General features: G+C 40.9%; 2 protein-coding genes across 12 annotated transcripts; one reads left to right on the top strand and one right to left on the bottom strand.

Moving 5' to 3' along the window:
* The first annotated feature begins 7 nt into the window (after window positions 1-7).
* On the top strand, window positions 8-7,773 carry LOC144036797 (zinc finger Y-chromosomal protein). 9 transcript variants are annotated; one of them, XM_077547701.1, is made up of 8 exons: window positions 8-310; window positions 2,213-2,309; window positions 2,557-2,871; window positions 3,258-3,407; window positions 3,531-3,653; window positions 3,859-4,002; window positions 4,606-4,968; window positions 5,065-7,773. In XM_077547701.1, the coding sequence occupies exons 2-8, from the start codon at window positions 2,243-2,245 to the stop codon at window positions 5,913-5,915; spliced, it is 2,013 nt and encodes a 670-aa protein (XP_077403827.1). In that variant the 5' UTR covers window positions 8-310; window positions 2,213-2,242; the 3' UTR covers window positions 5,916-7,773. The 9 variants fall into 9 exon arrangements, with proteins under 9 accessions (XP_077403827.1, XP_077403831.1, XP_077403828.1 ...); XM_077547705.1 differs by having other exon boundaries at window positions 9-310; window positions 2,557-2,650; window positions 2,743-2,871; window positions 4,606-7,773; XM_077547702.1 differs by having other exon boundaries at window positions 9-310; window positions 2,557-2,650; window positions 2,725-2,871; window positions 4,606-7,773.
* Window positions 7,772-16,116, bottom strand: LOC144036798 (palmitoyltransferase ZDHHC23-A-like). Of its 3 annotated transcripts, XM_077547711.1 has the most exons (9): window positions 14,975-15,108; window positions 13,571-14,167; window positions 12,497-12,664; window positions 12,161-12,402; window positions 9,665-9,800; window positions 9,518-9,591; window positions 8,135-8,248; window positions 7,953-8,054; window positions 7,772-7,883 (listed from the first exon to the last, which is right to left on the bottom strand). In XM_077547711.1, exons 1-9 carry the CDS (start codon window positions 15,091-15,093, stop codon window positions 7,864-7,866), a joined length of 1,572 nt encoding a protein of 523 aa, XP_077403837.1. In that variant the 5' UTR covers window positions 15,094-15,108; the 3' UTR covers window positions 7,772-7,863. The 3 variants fall into 3 exon arrangements, with proteins under 3 accessions (XP_077403837.1, XP_077403835.1, XP_077403834.1); XM_077547709.1 differs by lacking the exons at window positions 12,161-12,402; window positions 12,497-12,664; window positions 13,571-14,167; window positions 14,975-15,108 and adding an exon at window positions 9,878-10,099 and having other exon boundaries at window positions 9,665-9,804; XM_077547708.1 differs by lacking the exons at window positions 7,772-7,883; window positions 7,953-8,054; window positions 8,135-8,248; window positions 9,518-9,591; window positions 9,665-9,800 and adding an exon at window positions 15,660-16,116 and having other exon boundaries at window positions 11,645-12,402; window positions 14,975-15,110.
* Window positions 16,117-17,734: the final 1,618 nt, after the last annotated feature.

Genomic DNA, 17,734 nt, shown 5'->3' with positions numbered 1-17,734 from the left:
CGTGCTTTCCACCACAAACCCTTCCGCATTTTCCTGCCGCTGTCGGGCTGTGACGTGTCGTGCTGACGGCGGCCTCGGAGCTTGGAGGAGCGGGGGGCTACTAGCATGACAAGATCAGGCTCCAGACGCCCTGCCTTGCTTTGAGTGGAGCTCCAGATACATCCCCCGACCCCTCCTTCTCTACTCCTCTGCGGCCCGCCCAAAGAACACCAAATTCCCGATTGAATCTAGCCTGAGTCTGGGGGTAGTGGGGGGACCAAGCGGCCCTGGGAAGCCGAGGAGCGGACGGAGGCCATCCCTGCTGCATCTGGTACGGGGCTCCTTGTTGCTCGTAAGGCGGCCGCCTGCAATGCGAACTGTGCATGTCCTCGTGTGTGATGTGTATTTTCTATTTTTATTATTTTTGCATGCATGAGACATTTTTATTTATTAATTAATTCCTACCGAGAGGCCGCAAAAGGAAGCGGTGTGGCCTTTTCTTCTTAGGCCCAGGCCCGATGAAAGGCCACAATTTGGAACGGAAATTTGGGCCTGTCTTGTTAGCTAGCGTGCTAACTAGCTAGCTCGATAAAGGAGCGGGTTTATTTCCAATAATCCTCCGCGTGTGTATTGTAGTAATAACTTTTAAGCGCGACGACCCTCAATGGCGGCGCTGTTAATATGCTCTCCTTTGACATGTTTATTATACACACGTGAGCTAAATTAGCATTCGTTTGTACATGAAGCTAACAAAATGGCGGTTTCTGGTGTGATTAAAAATGGTCTGTGTCAAAGGTGTGCGTGCGGATGTGTGTTCCTCTCACGACATGTGGACCTTCTCTTTGTTCCATTATGATCTCTTTTGCACCGTAGCAGCTTTGTGTAAATCGGTATTTAGAGTCGATTTCTCGTGTATAAATCAGTTCTTCTTTGGTGGCCAGTGGAACATTTATGCTGTTTTTCATTTTACATGTATCGTGTTTAGTCTGCCTTTTGGTTGATTCGGTGTGCTGGCCAACATTTTTGAGTTAATTAACGGCCCGGTGTTGTGCAGCATCCTTAACATCAATGCTGTCTCTTTCTCCTGGGTATGGGGGGGATGGTACCCCAGCATCCCTCATCACTATTTACCCCTCTGCATCCCTCTCTGTGTGGAGGAGAGTGAGAGTAAAATGATGTACAGTACCACAGGAAGGTGGTGCTAGTTCCCTTGTAAGGTGTTTAGATTGGTGCCAAAAGAAAGTGTGTGATTGTCATATTTTTTGCAGATCCCAACATGCAAAAATTTATAATGCATGCATTATAAAGTGGAAACCCCATTTATCAAGGCGTACAATCCAGACCTAGCTTTAGTAGCTTTACCTGTCCCATGTTTTAAACACACTTAAAGTTATTAAACACACGTAAACCTATTCAATTCATATTGAAAGTTTTCCTTCACATTTTTCACTTTGCTTGCACAGTTTTGAAAAAAAAATGCAATGTCTGCTTGCTTCAAGCTGTATTTCCCCGGTTGAAGTTTACTGTAAATAAACACATCACAGGCATGTAGTGTCTGTTCTGTAGGAACAGCGACTATTACTGGAGATCAGTTGGGTGCTTTCTCTGCCTCTGCTTCTTACTGTTAAATCCGCTGCAGCTCGTCCAATAGACCTAGTCAGTTCTGCCCAACATGTTGCGGCATTACGTGGTACTACACTGAATATGCACACTCTGAATTCAGTCTTGTCTATAGTACATTCCTAAAATACACAATAACAGCTCAGATGCTAACAATTGTATTTCTTGTAAACCACACTGACACCATATCAAAAAAATCCCAAAGGCCTTGTACATATGTATAGAAATAACATGAAAATGTGATGGGTTTGATGCAGAATCATATAACAACATAAAAATTCAATGTTGCTAAAATATATTTTCCTAGCAAAGAAATTATACTAATTTATCTTCTATTTTGTGTTTTCTGAGTTTAGAATAAACTCACAGATGCATCCACACTGTTTTTAGTGCATCTGTCATTTTTTAAATTCCAAAATACTAATAAATGTAGAATAGTAGCTGCTGGTCTTATAGCCAATACAGTTGACATCAATCATATTAAACCTGTTGAAATTGGTGAACGGACAGGTTCTTGATATTGCTATTTGGATTAACATTTTATAAAAAAAAAAAAGAAATGCTATTACCCATAGCGTGGAAGATCTAAATTTATTTTATCATTTGTTTTCAGCTCTCCAGTAACAAATGCAGTGCGAGGACAATGGATGAGGAGGTCACCAGGCTTTCAATACCTTCTGGAGAGCCTAAAATAATATTACACGGATCGGGTAATGAGCTACGCTTGTATGATTACTTGTGTATGTACCAAACGGAATGCTGATGTTACACAGTACAGTAGGGCGTATTGGGGTATTTGAAGAAGCAGGATTCTTAGTTAAGCCAGATAATTTTGACCCAAGATTTTGTGTTGATGCATGCCTGACAGTGAGCCATTACATTTTCTGAATCTTTATTTTAAATAAACGAGTGCTCTGCATGCTTATCTGGCTAACTGGGTAATCCTGCCTCTTCCAGATGAGGGTGGTGCCGGCGGGCAGGAGTTTGTTGTGGAGCTTCAAGAGACTGTGTTGGTGTCAGAGGGCGAGGGTGAAGGCATGGCGGTGCACAGGTTTGCCCCAGACGAGCTAGTCATCCAGGATGCTGTTGAGGATGTGGTATCTGAGTATGTGCACTGCGATGAAGATGAAGATGTCGCTGTAGAAACCTGCGTGATGGCCTTGGACGGTGAGGAGGAAGGCGTCGCCATGGGTGACATCCCCGAAGACGGCCTCGACCCCGAGCAGCAGGACGATGACCAAGATAGCTGTGGCGATTATCTGATGATATCCTGTAAGTCTACTCTTTGTAGTGATGATCTTGCTTTGGGTCAATCAAAATGTCATGATTAAAAAAAAAAAAAAAAAGAAGGCCAGAATCCAAGATTTGTAGCCGTTTTATGCATTTCCAGGTCTGTTTTCTGATAAGGAAGTACAAATTATAAGAATACATTTTTTTGTCAACATGCGCCGAATTTTATTAGTGGGGGGGGGTCCTCTAGCTTGGTAGGGGGGGCAAAAAAAAAATCAGGCGGACAGGTTTGGTAATAAGGGTCTGAAAAATGTATGGAATTTTGTAATTTCAAATGTATAATAGCACAGAGAATATTAGTCAATATCATCATCTTATGTCTGGTATCTTGTGAAGTGAAAGAAAGTCCTCTTTGTCACCCTCACTAGTGGATGAAGCTGGTAAAATGGTGTCTGAGGATGGGACAGAGGTAACTGTGCAGGGAGCAGTGGAGGACCAGGAAGTGGAGAAGGATGAGGATGGACAGGAGGTTATAAAAGTGTACATCTTCAAAGCGGACTCTGGGGAGGATGACATGGGTAAGAAGAGCATACATGAAAACTGCATCATTCAAACAAAACATATATCCATAGTCTTCCCAAAATACCCGAAGCAAAGATGAAGCTTTACATTTGTGTGTGCGTGTGTTTTTTGTCCTCCAGGAGAATCAGTCGACATCAGTGATGGGGACATGGAGAATGTGGCACTGACAGATTCGGGCCAATCGCTTCGAGAGAAGATGGTTTACATGTCTGTCGGCGATTCTCATCACCAAGAAAACCATGGTGAGTAAGTGAGTTAGTTTGAGTTGGAGAAGTTGCTTCTAAGCTTGTGTGTAAAGATTTTGTTACATTTTAGATGGGTGACTGTTTGGGCTTTTTCCAGGTTTTATAAATCGCTGAATCATACTTGAAGTCAGTGAATCAAAAGCACTTGTCATGCCGGTTGTACTGATTTAATCTTGTTGAAGTAATTATTTTCTCCTCACAGGTGTGGAGGATAGTGAGAGCTGTGAAAACCGGAATGGCGCCGCAAGCGCGCTCCTGCACATCGACGAATCAGATGATGTTGATGAAATCGGCCGACAGCGCAACAAGACCAAGCGGCGATCCGAACCACGACAAGTCCAAACAGGTACCTTGGCAGATGGTCACTCATCAGAGAGACTGAAAATATGAGAGACTGAAATTTGAATTGTGCAACTTATACGTGGTTATATATATTTTTTCACTTTATTGTATGCATTACATACATTTAGAGGCCTATTCAAATGTATTAGTCCTGTCATTATCAATAATTGTTTAGAATTGATATTCAATCGACGCATTTTCATTATTATTATTACATTATAGTATTATTTATTATAATAAATGTTTTACAAAAGCATTTTTCCCTGATTACCGTTTATTTAAACAGTGATTGTTGTTTATTTCTTATGTGTATAGGGATTAAAAAGAAAGGGGACAGAATGCTTGTCTTATTTTGAACACAGAAAATAATTTTTCGTCTTCCACGAAACACTACTTCTTTAATTAATTACTGTTGCGATGGTGAAATCAGATTGTTTCATACATTTTCAATTAAAAAATTGCTCCAAATGATTACTCGATTGTTAAAATAGTTGTCGATTTATTTGATAATTGGTTAATTTTGACAGCTCTTAACCTACACTACACTATTATTATTGTTTCTTCACTTTCAGTATCAATTGATGTTGCTCTTACTTCTTCTTCCCAGCCATCATCATCGGTCCTTATGGTCAACCTCTGACGGTGTATCCCTGCATGCTTTGCGGCAAAAAGTTCAAATCGCGCGGCTTCCTGAAGCGCCACACAAAGAATCACCACCAGGAGGTTCTGACCCGAAAGAAGTACCAGTGCACCGACTGCGACTTCACCACCAACAAGAAAGCCAGCCTCCACAACCACATGGAGGTGCATGCCCTGAGCAGCAAGGCCGCCTTCGAGTGCGAAATGTGCGGCAAGGAGTTCCACCAGCAGGCGGCGCTGTTCACCCACAGACTGCAGCATCACCATCGGGAGAACAAGAGTCAGCAGACGCCTCCGCCGCCACCCGCCAAGACGCACAAATGCAAGTTCTGTGAGTATGAAACTGCTGAGCAAGGACTGCTCAACCGACACTTGTTGGCCGTTCACAGTAAAAGCTTCCCGCACATCTGTGTGGAATGTGGCAAAGGTTTCCGTCACCCCTCCGAGTTGAAGAAACACATGCGCACGCATACAGGCGAGAAGCCTTACTCCTGCATGTACTGCGAGTACAAGTCCGCCGACTCGTCCAACCTCAAGACTCACATCAAGACAAAGCATAGCAAGGAGATGCCGTACAAGTGCGAGCGCTGTTTCCAGACGTTTGCGGAGGAGGAGGAGTTAAACCAGCACGCGCTGACACACGAGGAGAATAAGACCCACCATTGTGCCCACTGCGACCACAAAAGTTCCAATTCCAGCGACCTGAAACGTCACATCATATCCGTGCACACCAAGGACTACCCGCACAAATGCGCCGTTTGCGGCAAAGGCTTCCACCGGCCGTCCGAACTCAAGAAGCACTCGGTGGCCCACCGCACCAAGAAACTCCACCAGTGCCGACACTGCAACTTCAAAAACGCCGACCCGTTTATCCTCAGTCGCCATATCTTGTCTGTCCACACCAAGGAGCAGCAGCAGGCCTCCCCCGAACAGAGCGAGGCCAAGAGGACAGAGACGCCCTCTCCCCCGGCGTCCCCCAAAAAGTCTGCCCCAAGCGCCTCCGCCGGCGCCGGCCCGCCCACGAGAGTGAGCGCCGCCAGCTTAGCCAGCAGCGTCACCGTGGTGATCGGCAAAGGACAAAGAGAGCGGCGGATTTACCAATGCCAGTACTGCGACTACAGCACGGGCGACGCTTCGGGATTCAAGCGGCACGTCATTTCTATCCACACAAAAGACTACCCGCACCGCTGCGAGATCTGTTCGAAAGGCTTCCGGCGACCGTCGGAGAAAAACCAGCATATCCTGCGCCATCACAAAGACGTGGTCCAGGCCGAGTAATTGGACGGACCGTCGCACTCTCAGCACTGCACCACTCTCGTGAAACAATGTGGAACGTTCGCCTGTCCTCTTGTTTACAGTGAACCCCCGTTTATTGCGGTGTTATGTTTTCAGAGGTGAAAAACTGATTATAGAAAGACCAATTCCAAAAAAAACTTTGACCCCTCCTCCTTAAAACAAGGGATGAATGATTTTGAAAAATATTCAATTCTACTTCAATGAGCGTTGTGGACTTTTTTTTAAAGGAACCCCGACTGTAATAACAAGTTTGCTTTATAATATTTATATAAAGAAAGCAAGGTTGCCTCCGTAGCGATCCTAAAGAAACAACATTCAAGAGTTTTGATCGTCCCTTTAGGGACGCTACGGAGGCTTACCTTGCTTGCTTTATATGCGTTTCACATTGCTCGGCAGAGAGCCACCCGCCATTCGACGTCACCGCGCACTGAATGCATAAATAACAATGGCGGCGTACGTCCAAATAAAGTTTCTACAAAATGTATTCAACTGGAAATGATTTTTGAAAAATGAATCTCAACAAATAAATAATATAGAGGAAACTTGTCATTACAGTCGGAGTTCCATTTAAGCATTCACTACGACAACTCCACACAATTCTACACTACAAATGTAGCGTAAACATAATCGGTAAATCACAAGTTATCTTACAACAATAACGCAAACAAATCTGTTCAACTTGTAACGTTTCATGAGACAATGATATGTAAACAACTTAAAATAGCATTTTACTGCATTGCAATGTTGATTTGAAGTCAATGAATTGTCAGAAGCATGCTCCCTTCAAGCGGCAATAATAATCGTCCTTGCCTGTATAAAAATGAAAAAATTCCCAAACACAAAAAAGCAGAGGTTGTGAATTTTCACGGCATTGCAGCGGGGGTTCACTGTACTTCCTCAACTTTCTGTCTCTTCACATGTATAGACATGTACATAACACCAATGCTCTTGGGGAGCAACAGAACTCTGTAGACTTGCACTTTTTACTGCATGTTCCATGCTGGGGAGGGGAAAGGTTGCATGGAAGATAGTGCAAATGTCTGTTTTTGATAGACTTCTTTTTTTATTTTTTATTTTGCAGACTGCAATCACAACAATCCTCATTTCATGTCTCCAAACCCAAGTGTAAAGTGTGTCTGAGCACCAGTGTACTTAAAACCCAGCCGTGTGGATTAGGACTGCTATTTATTTGTTTATAGCGCACAGATGAGGAACGAACAATCATTTTGAGATTAGTGCACAAAATTGGACATTCATAGTTAAGTGAAAATTTGGTCAATTGCCGTCAGTTCATGACCCCCAACTCAGTCATTGTGGGTCATAAAGTGCCCAAATCAGTAGGTAATAATCCTCAGACAGTATTTTTTATATATGCCAGGGAGAATTTTCAACCTTTTTGTCAAGAAATAGCCTAATTGTTCACTGCAGTCTAAGAAAATATCTTCACATTGGCCCACTTAAGATCCATAGAAGATACTATGCGGTGCCGCCAGCTATATATAGACAGTCTTTTTTGTTTTTCATAAACACACATTGCTCTTACCAGAAGGGAAAAAATGTAAATGTTTTTAGAAGCAACTTCAGAAGACAGGTGCTTGTTGTGTACTTTTTACATTTTTCCTCTTTTTTTTCCCCCTCACCCTGTGATTTGTTTTTATATTTATTTCATTTACAAGTTGTTGTATAGTTATGTGTTACTAGACTTCTATGGGACGTAAATTATTGTTTTGTATACAAATCTGTATAAAGCGTGTAGATGTAAACACTTGATGAAAGTGGGCTGTGTCATTCTGGTTGTATGTCGTATTTGTTAAAAAAGGTAATAAAAAAAAACAAAGTATTTTTAGCTCTTTGACCTTTTATTAGCGCACAATTGTAAACTCTGTTGGTCTTGACAGCATTGTTGGGTTAATCCGAGAAAGGCAGGAAGCTAGGCAGCTGCGCACTCGCCTAAATGAGGCAAAATCGGGATGATATAATCATGAGGTGAAACATTTTTAACATTGGTCTTGATATTACCATTTTGGGGGAGGTATGCAATGTTTTCAGCTTGGATTCCAGTTTCCAGGGAGAACTGCCGGAACTTCTCCAGCAGATCTTGGCTGAGTTCCACTCCGCGGCCTGCGGAACCACATGAGGTCAGTCTACCACTGATGACCACTAGTTTTAAATGTAACAAAGTGTCAAGTCCAAATCGTTACCATATAGCTTGTTAACAACGGTGGGATGGTCGCCATCTATCTTAACAGTATGAATCAGGGCGTACTGGTCGTACTTGACGTCCACCACGCGCATGTCATTCTCATTGCCCCAGCCTGATGGACGGAGGTCAACAGAGCTCAGGAAGGCAGAACCATTTGGATGGTACAGTACATGCTGACTGTTTAATTTAATACAATATGTGAGCAGTTTATTTGATACACCTGCACATTCTATAATGACCTCTAAGTCAACCAAAATATTCATGACCTGTTTCATATAATGGAACTACCCAAATCATCCATCCACTCAATATATGTAAATTACAGTGATTAAAAAACAGTCTGCACACACATTCAAATTTCACGATATAATAAAATGAGACTAAGATAGAATTATATAAATAATGAAATTCATGTTAATAGGAGTTTCAAATGTGTCTAACTAACCTCAAGTACAGTTCAATTGTTCATGTAGTCTTCTCCTATTATGTTTCGCTCTCTAGCAAGAAGCATGAAGTTTTTTTTTTTTTTACAGTAACTGCAATTTCTGTTTATAATTCACATTATGTAATTCGGTATTCCCAGCTAAACTAAAACAACCCCAAAGCATGATGTTGTCACCGCCATGCTTCACTGTGGTATGGTGTTCTTTTGGTAATACGGTAATCGGTGTTGTGGCAAACATATCTTTTGGAATTACAGTAAAGTCTATTTCATCGTGGGTATGACTATTTTATTATGCCGCCTGCTTATTTAGGGTGTTATTCCATTGTCTGCCACTAGAATGCGGCAGACTATTATCTTTGACTAGTTTTGAAAAAAGAAGAAGAAGAAGAGTGAAAACAGAAAGTACTTTTCAGCTCAGCCTAGTTTTTGTTAAAGATTTTTTTGAATGTGAAATTGTTCTTGTTCCTGCTTGATATGGCTACAGAAAGCGATGGCTGTAGGTTCATTTTATAATGTATATCTTCAGGCATGATTATTGATGTATATTGTGAGGTGATAAATTTGATAGCCTTGGGAAAAACGATTTCTTTAATGAAAACACCCCGCCCCCCATTTGTGTTATACTAGTTATAGAATTTAAATTATTTAGTTTGGTCACATTTTTCTAGCTCATAAAAAAATGGTATTTGAAAAGATTTATATCTCTTGTATAGCCATTAACCGCTGTCGCTATCTGATGTGCACTGCTTGCTCTAACATGACTGTAAAGAGTCAGTATTTTCATCGTAACTATTATTCAATAACGCATTTTAGGGATTTTAATTCCCACTAAGAAACAGACATAATCGATTGCAAATTATTTTGCGTGTTTGATCAGTGTCCATCATCACTATCAGTTGCACGTTTTGTACTGTAGTTTTGTTAATGTGTACTCACTTGTGTAAGTGAACTTTCCAAGCATGTCAGTCTTCTTGGCCAGGTTATTCATTCTCCAACATGTCCCATCAGCTCTGCACAGAAATGACTAATAAATATATAGTTAAGATTGTCACCTTTTCCTGCCTTTTCATCCATCTTCCTCACTTTAGACTTGCATATGAAATCTCCAGGTCACCGTCTGCAGTTGGATTGAGCATGGCTGTGCCCATTTTCATGCCGGCGCGGTGTTGGATGAACCATTGGCCGTTAGAGGCGAAACCAATCAGGTACCACTTCCCTGCTATCTGTAGTCACATGCAAGACATACTGCAAAAAAATGACACCAAAACATCTTTCCAACCAGTCGAGACGTCTTACCCCCTGGACGTTGAAATCAGCTGGGGGTATGACTTCTGCAGATGCCCTGATGGAGGCCAGCACGGCCGCCAAAACTGTCACCAGTAAGACCATAACAGCCAGAGAGCAACGGTGGATGAAGAGGAGAACGCCTACTGGTAATACGCTGCTCTGCCTGACATCTCTTTATATAGCGGAGGGCTCACTTTCTCTCCCCTGCAAGCACACTCGCTCACACACAAAATGGTATCTGGGATGAGTCTAAACATGTTCACGCAGCCTCACTTTTAACCCTATCACGGTTAGAATTCAGCAAAATGTGCTTGAGAGTTAGACTAATGTGTCACTTTGCATATTTCATAATCCCCTTAGTGTGATGAAAAATGGAGAACAAAACAGTGGCTCTTCTCTGGTGTATTCCACAGCAGAGAGCACAGAATTAAATTCAGCTGTCAGCAGTTACAACACAAACAACTCGACACATGAGAGAAGCCAAATGTGGTGGATTGGATCACCTAGTGTATTCTCATGTGCTACTCTGTCAATGCTTTTGCCACAACCTGATATTACGCCGGTTTCTGGCATTGACTTAAAACAATGCATCAGTCTGCAAATCTTACAGTAAACAAGAAAATCTCTTGGTGCAAAGTTTTAAAAAAAAAATTACATGGGCCTTAGTAGCCTAAATGAAAAATGCTTGAAAGTTATCATAGCTAAACCAAATTGACTCCGGTGTTTGGTTAGTCCTACCTTTGCTATCCTAAAAGTCACTAGACACAAGAAGTAAACTGCCCCTCACACTGTTCATATGTCCTATTATTTAAAATTGAAGACCATTCATTTTCCCATCAGATCAAGGGAATGTCATCAACATCCATTTTGAGTAACCACTAGAGGCACAGGGAGTTTTTCAAAATAAATACAACTGTAAGTAGGTTTTAGAATTGCAAAACTTAATGTTGCCTGAGTGATTTGAAGTATATCCTATATGATAAAGCGACATAATGCAGGCAGCTCTTTGCATTGAATTCTCGCATACCTTGCCAGTTTTAACAGGTAAACCATTAGCCCTGAAGGAAAAATGTAATTAATGTCATGTTTTGCAGTATATTTTCACAAGAACACTTGATTGCAACTCAGTTTTAGTGTGATTGAGTTCAGGAAGATAATGTGGAATTTCTTACTGTGCAAAACCACACACAACTCAAGCACTTATGGGTTCTAAAATTGTGACTTAAAAAAACAAAAAACAAAATCGTGAACATATAAGCAATGATGTCCTGGCATCAATCAAAGCGGCAAGTGTCCAATCATTGTGCTGATGTCATCCGAATGCTAGTCAGGCACTTGGGTTGAATATTTACAGCCTATCTAAAGATTTCTTTGAAATGTTGCGATGCAATAATAACCAACTGCATAAGTGGAAAAAAAAGGGTTAGGGGTTAGTGGATTACAGTCAGTGGATTACTGAACACTGCCCTCTACAGGCCTGATTATTTCCAATTAATTTACAAAGAGCATTGCTAGTCTCCTGTATAGTTTTACCAAATATAACATTCTAAAGCTATTTTTGTATTTTTTCCCCCTGCCTTGTAAAGCTTGAGTAAGGTGGTAAATCTGGAACCCCTGCTCCCCAGCCAAAACATTGATTACACCTGCACAATATAGATCTAGTGTTTTTCATTTGCAAAGATGATAATACTCAGTTTTGATTGACACATTGAGTGGTATTTAACAATATTTATTATTTATTATAACGTCACATCATACAGATAGGTGTTTCTAATTTTTACCCTCTCTACACAGTCGGCTAAACAATTCACATTCATTTGCATGGTGATAAAAGAAGGGGATACATCGATGACAAAAAACAGGAGAAAAAAAACCCTGAGTGCATTGACTTGGACATAAGATGAAGACAATGTATTGATTTAAACAGCTTGCCCCGCCCACCATATGCATTATGAAAAGGAGAAAGAGCCCATTAAATCTCAATATCACAAGGGTCAGGCAGGCCTTCATTAACATATTAATAATTTAAAGTATGTATTTACCACATGACTGCAAAAACAGTCACTGGCGAGATTTTTAATTTGCGCATATTAAATGTATGTGCTGTAATATTCCAGTCATGAAGCATCTAACTTTCATATTTAGTTTTGAAATTGAGATGTTCAATATTCATCAACAACAAAACATGAGCACCATTTCCTGTTTTAAAAATACATGAGCTCCACTATGTTAATGTTGAGTTGTATCCAACAATCTGAAACTAGACCAAGTCAGGGGGGCCGGATCGAGGACACGCCGAGGCATCAGCCATCGTGAGGAAGTCAACCCAGTTCTGGTAGAAGCCTCGCGAATACGTTCCCGTGGCGACGGCGAGCCCCCACAGGCGACTTTGGCCCGTTTTGTTCCTTAGGGCCAGTTGGGCCTCCCGCTCAGTCACGTTGAAGCTGATATTCACCACCTGTGCCACTAGTAGGTACAGCAGCCCCCCCGTGACTATGACGCTGTACCAGACACAGGTGAAGCAGAGCGCTGAGCTACACACACACAAACACACACAAGGGCAGTTAAAAATGCGTGGCAACTTTATTGTTTACTTGTAGTTTGGTTCACACATTTTGGTGTTCCTACCTGGACTGAGAGTAGACACCCGGGCAGTAGAAGAGCGCGCTGACTAGATACTGTTGAGGACACAGGCTGTGCAGCACCAAAGTGATCCCATACAAAGATGTTAGCAGGAACACACAGAGGGTCAACAGGAAGTTGCGGTGGTTACCCTGTCCTACACAACTGTTTATCCTACAACATAGTACACACACATTGATGTTTTGCATTAAAATCTTATGGGTGGCAGGCCAAAAACATTCAAAACTCATGATGTTGATTTCATGTCGGGGTTCGTTCTAGGTCACGCTCTACCGTAAACATTTTCCCAAACAGTCTTAATGGATTTCTAAATAGTCTTAATGTTTTTTCTTGTTAGAAGGACATTTTTTTAACATTTCCTTGAAACAATATTGACAATTAAGACTGTTTAAGAAACCACTAAGGGTCGAACATTTGTGTGCTGATTTCACATTAGGGTTTGGTCAAGGTCGCAGTGTTTCCTAAACGTTCTCTAAACAGTATTAATGGTTTCCTAAACAGTCCTAATGATCTTTCTTCTCACAAGGAAATTTGGAACATGTTAAAAATGTCCTTGCAACAATGAAGACCATTAAGACTGTTTAGGAAATCATTAAGACTGTTTAGAGAACGTTTAGGAAACTTTGCTACTCTGACGTGAAATGAACTTTTATTAGCATTGCAAATGTTCATCCCTCAGTAGGATACGGGTCTTAGGAATTCTAAGAATATTTAAAATATGTGAAAAACTGTTTTGTTTTAATGTTGCATGCAAAGCTTTGATTTATTACATTATACTTAATACAATAAACCTAACATTTCTAATTAGCAAAATATGTTGTTGATGAAATAAATTAAACATGAATGAATGGATGACTGAGCAGTTGACATGTTAAATGGAGAAATAAAATAAAGTTCTGCTACCTTTGCTATTGCAATAGAAGAATATGGTTAGTTTATTGTACAGCAAAAATATTTTACAGCGGGCTTGAAAATGTGGAACTGCTAAAATTGGACCCAAAAAGATTTGTAAGAATCTTCGTTAATGATCTGTTGTAAATAGACTGTAAAGTCACACACCAGACACAGTGGTGGTCCAGACGCTGGACACAAACTCCACATGTTCTACAATGTCCCGCCCGAGGGGGTCGTGTCATTTTGCACGCTGGACACCTGTTCCATTTTTCGCTTGGTCTTGATCCTGAGAAAGAGGATGATGCCTCTGCCTGAACAGACCCAGTGACACGTAGGGAACCCTTGATGTCCTCCTCACATGGCGCACTACTAACAAATCCCGGATTCCTCTTGGTCCGAACCAGAGAGACAATAGTGAAAATCATCCCGGTGGTCACTGTGCACAGCTGCACCCGACTCACATCTCCGTGGGGTACAATTTCAGTGATGAAAAGATAATACATGTACGCCAGAGAGTAGAGCGCTAGGGTGAGAAAGAACAGCGTGCGCCTCTTCCTCTTGTGGGTGGCGTAGTAGAGCCAGAGCACCAGACCGGGCAGAGCTGTCAAGATCATGATACCCAGCAGGTAGTGCAGCGCCGCCACACGCATCAGGAGAGGCAGCAGAACCAGCGCAGGCACCAGCGAGATCTCCAAGTTGTCCAACAAGGCCCCCAGTAGAAATGAATGACAGCCACTCTTTGGCGCCTTGTCCCTCAGCCATCTACAATAGATAGTAATAGCGATGAAGGGACAGACAAAGCAATGTGTAATGACTAAAACCCTCATTAATAAACAATAACTGGGACTAAATCAATGTACTTCACATAATAAAAACTACTAAAATCTATAGGCATTAAAAAAAAAAAACGAGACAAAAATGATCTGATTTTGGCAAACCTGGGCTCTGACACTGTGACAGATTAGCAGACACCTGTGTGTCAAATCTGCAGCTAGCAAGTGCAACATGCACAAACACATGGGACAGATTGGATTCATGAAGAAAGTAAAAAAAAAAAAAAAAAGTAAATTATAGCTATAACGTAACATCAGTCCAACGACTATAACGTTCCAACAATAATGTTACGACCGCTAACTAATGCTGGCTAATTTACTAGCTCGTAGCATGTAGCCATAGTAGCCACTTGTTGACATACTGTAATTGTGTGTCAAATTGTTTTTCATCAAAAAGATGAGAGAAAATATTTTGTGAAATAGTTTTAGATACGAAATCTGCTGACAAAAAAAATAACAGGGGTAAAATGATTGTCCTGACTAAAACGAAACTAAAACGTTGACAGTTTTTGTTGACTCAAAATAGATGAATAAAATTGTTTTCTTGGACTAAAATGCTAGATGTATAGTCGACTAAAAATGGAATGAGGTTGACTATAGATGGATTGAATGATGGATGAATGTTGGTGATCCGATGAATAGAACATTACATTAATAATGTTATATCCGTCCATAAATGTCAGTGTATGTTAATTTGTTGCACATGAAGTTTAGGTATAAAAATGTGCCTCCATACCTGTTGAAGGCTTCGTCCAGATCCTCACAGTCACAGCAACATCCGTACTGGAATACGTCACATTCACAGCAACACATTGGGTCATCTGGTTCTGGAGGTTTTAACTTCTCCCATTTCATTGTGGCTTAATTTGGACCTACACACAACACAAACTCTTTCACTTTAGGACAAAAAATATCATCACAGTCATGCAATTTATAGTTATAGTATTAGGTTATAATAGGGGCTAATTATCTGGATCCCACGGGGTGTGTAAAAAATTAATAATTTCTATAATCAGCCTTTGGTGCTTTCAATGTAATTTGTTGAAACAAGGCCACTGTGTCCATAGAGACAAACTATCTGGGCCGCTCAAGTCCAAAATACACTACAGTATTACATTGTCCAAATACTGTATGTATGTTATTATCGCATTTCATATTATTCAAAGTTCACACTCAATATACACTCCCTAAAACATTCAACATAATCATTAATATTATCAGCTTTCACTGTGTCAATCAAAATGTGCATTCTTATCTTGGTATATTATTATTATTAGACCTAATTAGAGTGAGCTGGTGCATGTAATGTTATGTATATAATCAAGTTTGCTGCACACCATTTCTAATTATTTTGGCCCCCGTTACAAAATCAGAACAAATGCACAGTATTTTCAATTATTTACGATAACAATTCAACTTACCGTTTATGTCCAAACACAAAATCAGTTATACTCCTGAGCAAAAATTTGTAAAAGCGTCTCTCGGTTGTAGCTTTGGCTTCACCTCTTGTATGAGTAAATGAAGAAAAAAAAGAAGTGCCAGTAGTTGGTGGTTATAAAAAGAAAAAAGTTGTCACGCCTCTGCTGTGGTGCCTCCGTGTCAAAGCAATGAGTTGGTTGTCGTTTCTATGTACCCATGGTACGAACATCCCATCAAGTGTTGTTGCCCTTTAAAAAAAAACAAAAGTTATTCTTGAGCAAATTTAACCTAGTTTGGCATAGTCACCCTTCCAGGTCTTTGAATTAAAAACTTAGTTGGATTGGCTCAGGCGGCTTTTGTTATTGAGATGGTCAGCAGCCCCGGTGGATCCACACTGGCCAGGCTGTAGGACAAGGCTGCATAATATTAGCCACATGACAGGCAATGTAGTAGATGGACGTAAAGTGGAGTGGAGCGAAGTGATGATCCACAGGGCAGCTCCACCCTCCGGGATCACATTTCCTCTTCAACACAAGCAACCTGACCTTGCCGCTTGCTCACAGAAAACTCCGGAAGACTTGATTTGTGCCTGCTCCACTTGTTGTTCTGATATTAGGACTGTCTTTGTACTTAGTGATGACACAAATCAGTGTGTGACGACAAAAGTATTGTGATAACTAACTCTCGCAGTCTTTTCAAGCTCACACAGTAAATTTGACTATTTAGAGTGGGACCAAATAGACTCAGTTTTAGAGTCATATTTACACTTGGAAGAGAGTAAAAAAAGGAATTGAAGAAAAAAAAGTCACTCAAGGTGTGAGGAACAAACTCACCACCTTCCGCTTGGGAGCCACACTAACTACCACCTGAGCTATGCAGCTACTACTATTTGCTTATATCCAAGAGATCAAAAACATATTTTTTGGTTTTGCAGTTACGAAGATTCCAGCTCACATGAGTGATATACTAACAAACAGCAGGAGCTACGTGGCTCATGGAGTACAGTAGATCGTTTGTCTCCCAAGCTGAAGGTGGGGAATTCATTCCTCAACCTTGAGTGACTTTTATTTTGTTTAAATTCATTATTATGCTCTCTTCCAAGTGTAAATATTACTCTAAAACTGATTCTATTTGGTCCCACTCTAAACAGAGACAAATTTGCTCTACAGAATTTACTGTGCACATTAAAATGTATTTTCTTTTCTGCACCCAAGCATACATCAACAAAAATTAAGCGGCAGATTCGCCCAATCTTATTTGTCAACGATTATCTTTTTCCCCCCCAATTAGCTTGTACAGGATATTGGTCACATTAATGGTGGAAAAAGTTTTGAATTATTATATACAACACAGTTCCCTAGGATAGACAAGTACATATTAAACACTTACAAAAATGAATATTTCATGACTGGTTGACTTCCAAATTGTTCTAATTTTAAAACAGATTTTCTCAGGGAAAAAAATAAATAAATAAATTACTTCATTTGTTCCAGGCTCACAGTGCTCAGTCTGGTGACACCAAGTTTGCCTCACAGTTTTGATGTCATGGGTCAAATCTGGGCTCTGGCTTTCCTGTGTGGAGTTTACGTGTTCTCCTTGTGTAAATGTGAATGTTTATTTATATGTGCCTTAGGCTTGTTTCACAACACGTATGGTAAAGACTTGCAGTCACTTTGCTATGGACCGTAAATTGTATTTAGGTGATGTCAAGACAACAACTGTAATAGAGCGTGAATCTGGACACACCCTGATTTTTCTTTCAATTTATCACCGAATATCAGAACATTATCTAAAAAGGGCCAAGTGCATTATGAGATAAAGGCCCGAGTCTTATGAGGTCACCGAAACCTTTTTAATGTCTACCAGTGTGAGTCTGGATGGACTCAATCAATGCAGCGTAAAGCTGCTGCTCTTGCTCCTGTGGCTTTGTGCGTCCATTAGTCTTGATGGAGGCCGGAACTGGAGATACGCAGGCCGCCTCTAATCTATTTTGGAGGAATTACTGCCGCAATTTGGACGCGCGAGCGTGCGATGGGTGCACGAGCGCACAGCAAAGATGGAGGATTTGCAAGGAGTG

The sequence above is a fragment of the Vanacampus margaritifer genome, chromosome 16, assembly GCF_051991255.1.
Source record: "Vanacampus margaritifer isolate UIUO_Vmar chromosome 16, RoL_Vmar_1.0, whole genome shotgun sequence".
Lineage (NCBI taxonomy): Eukaryota > Metazoa > Chordata > Actinopteri > Syngnathiformes > Syngnathidae > Vanacampus > Vanacampus margaritifer.
Note: the sequence above shows the minus strand (reverse complement) of the source record. Positions and strands in the feature narration are given on the sequence as shown.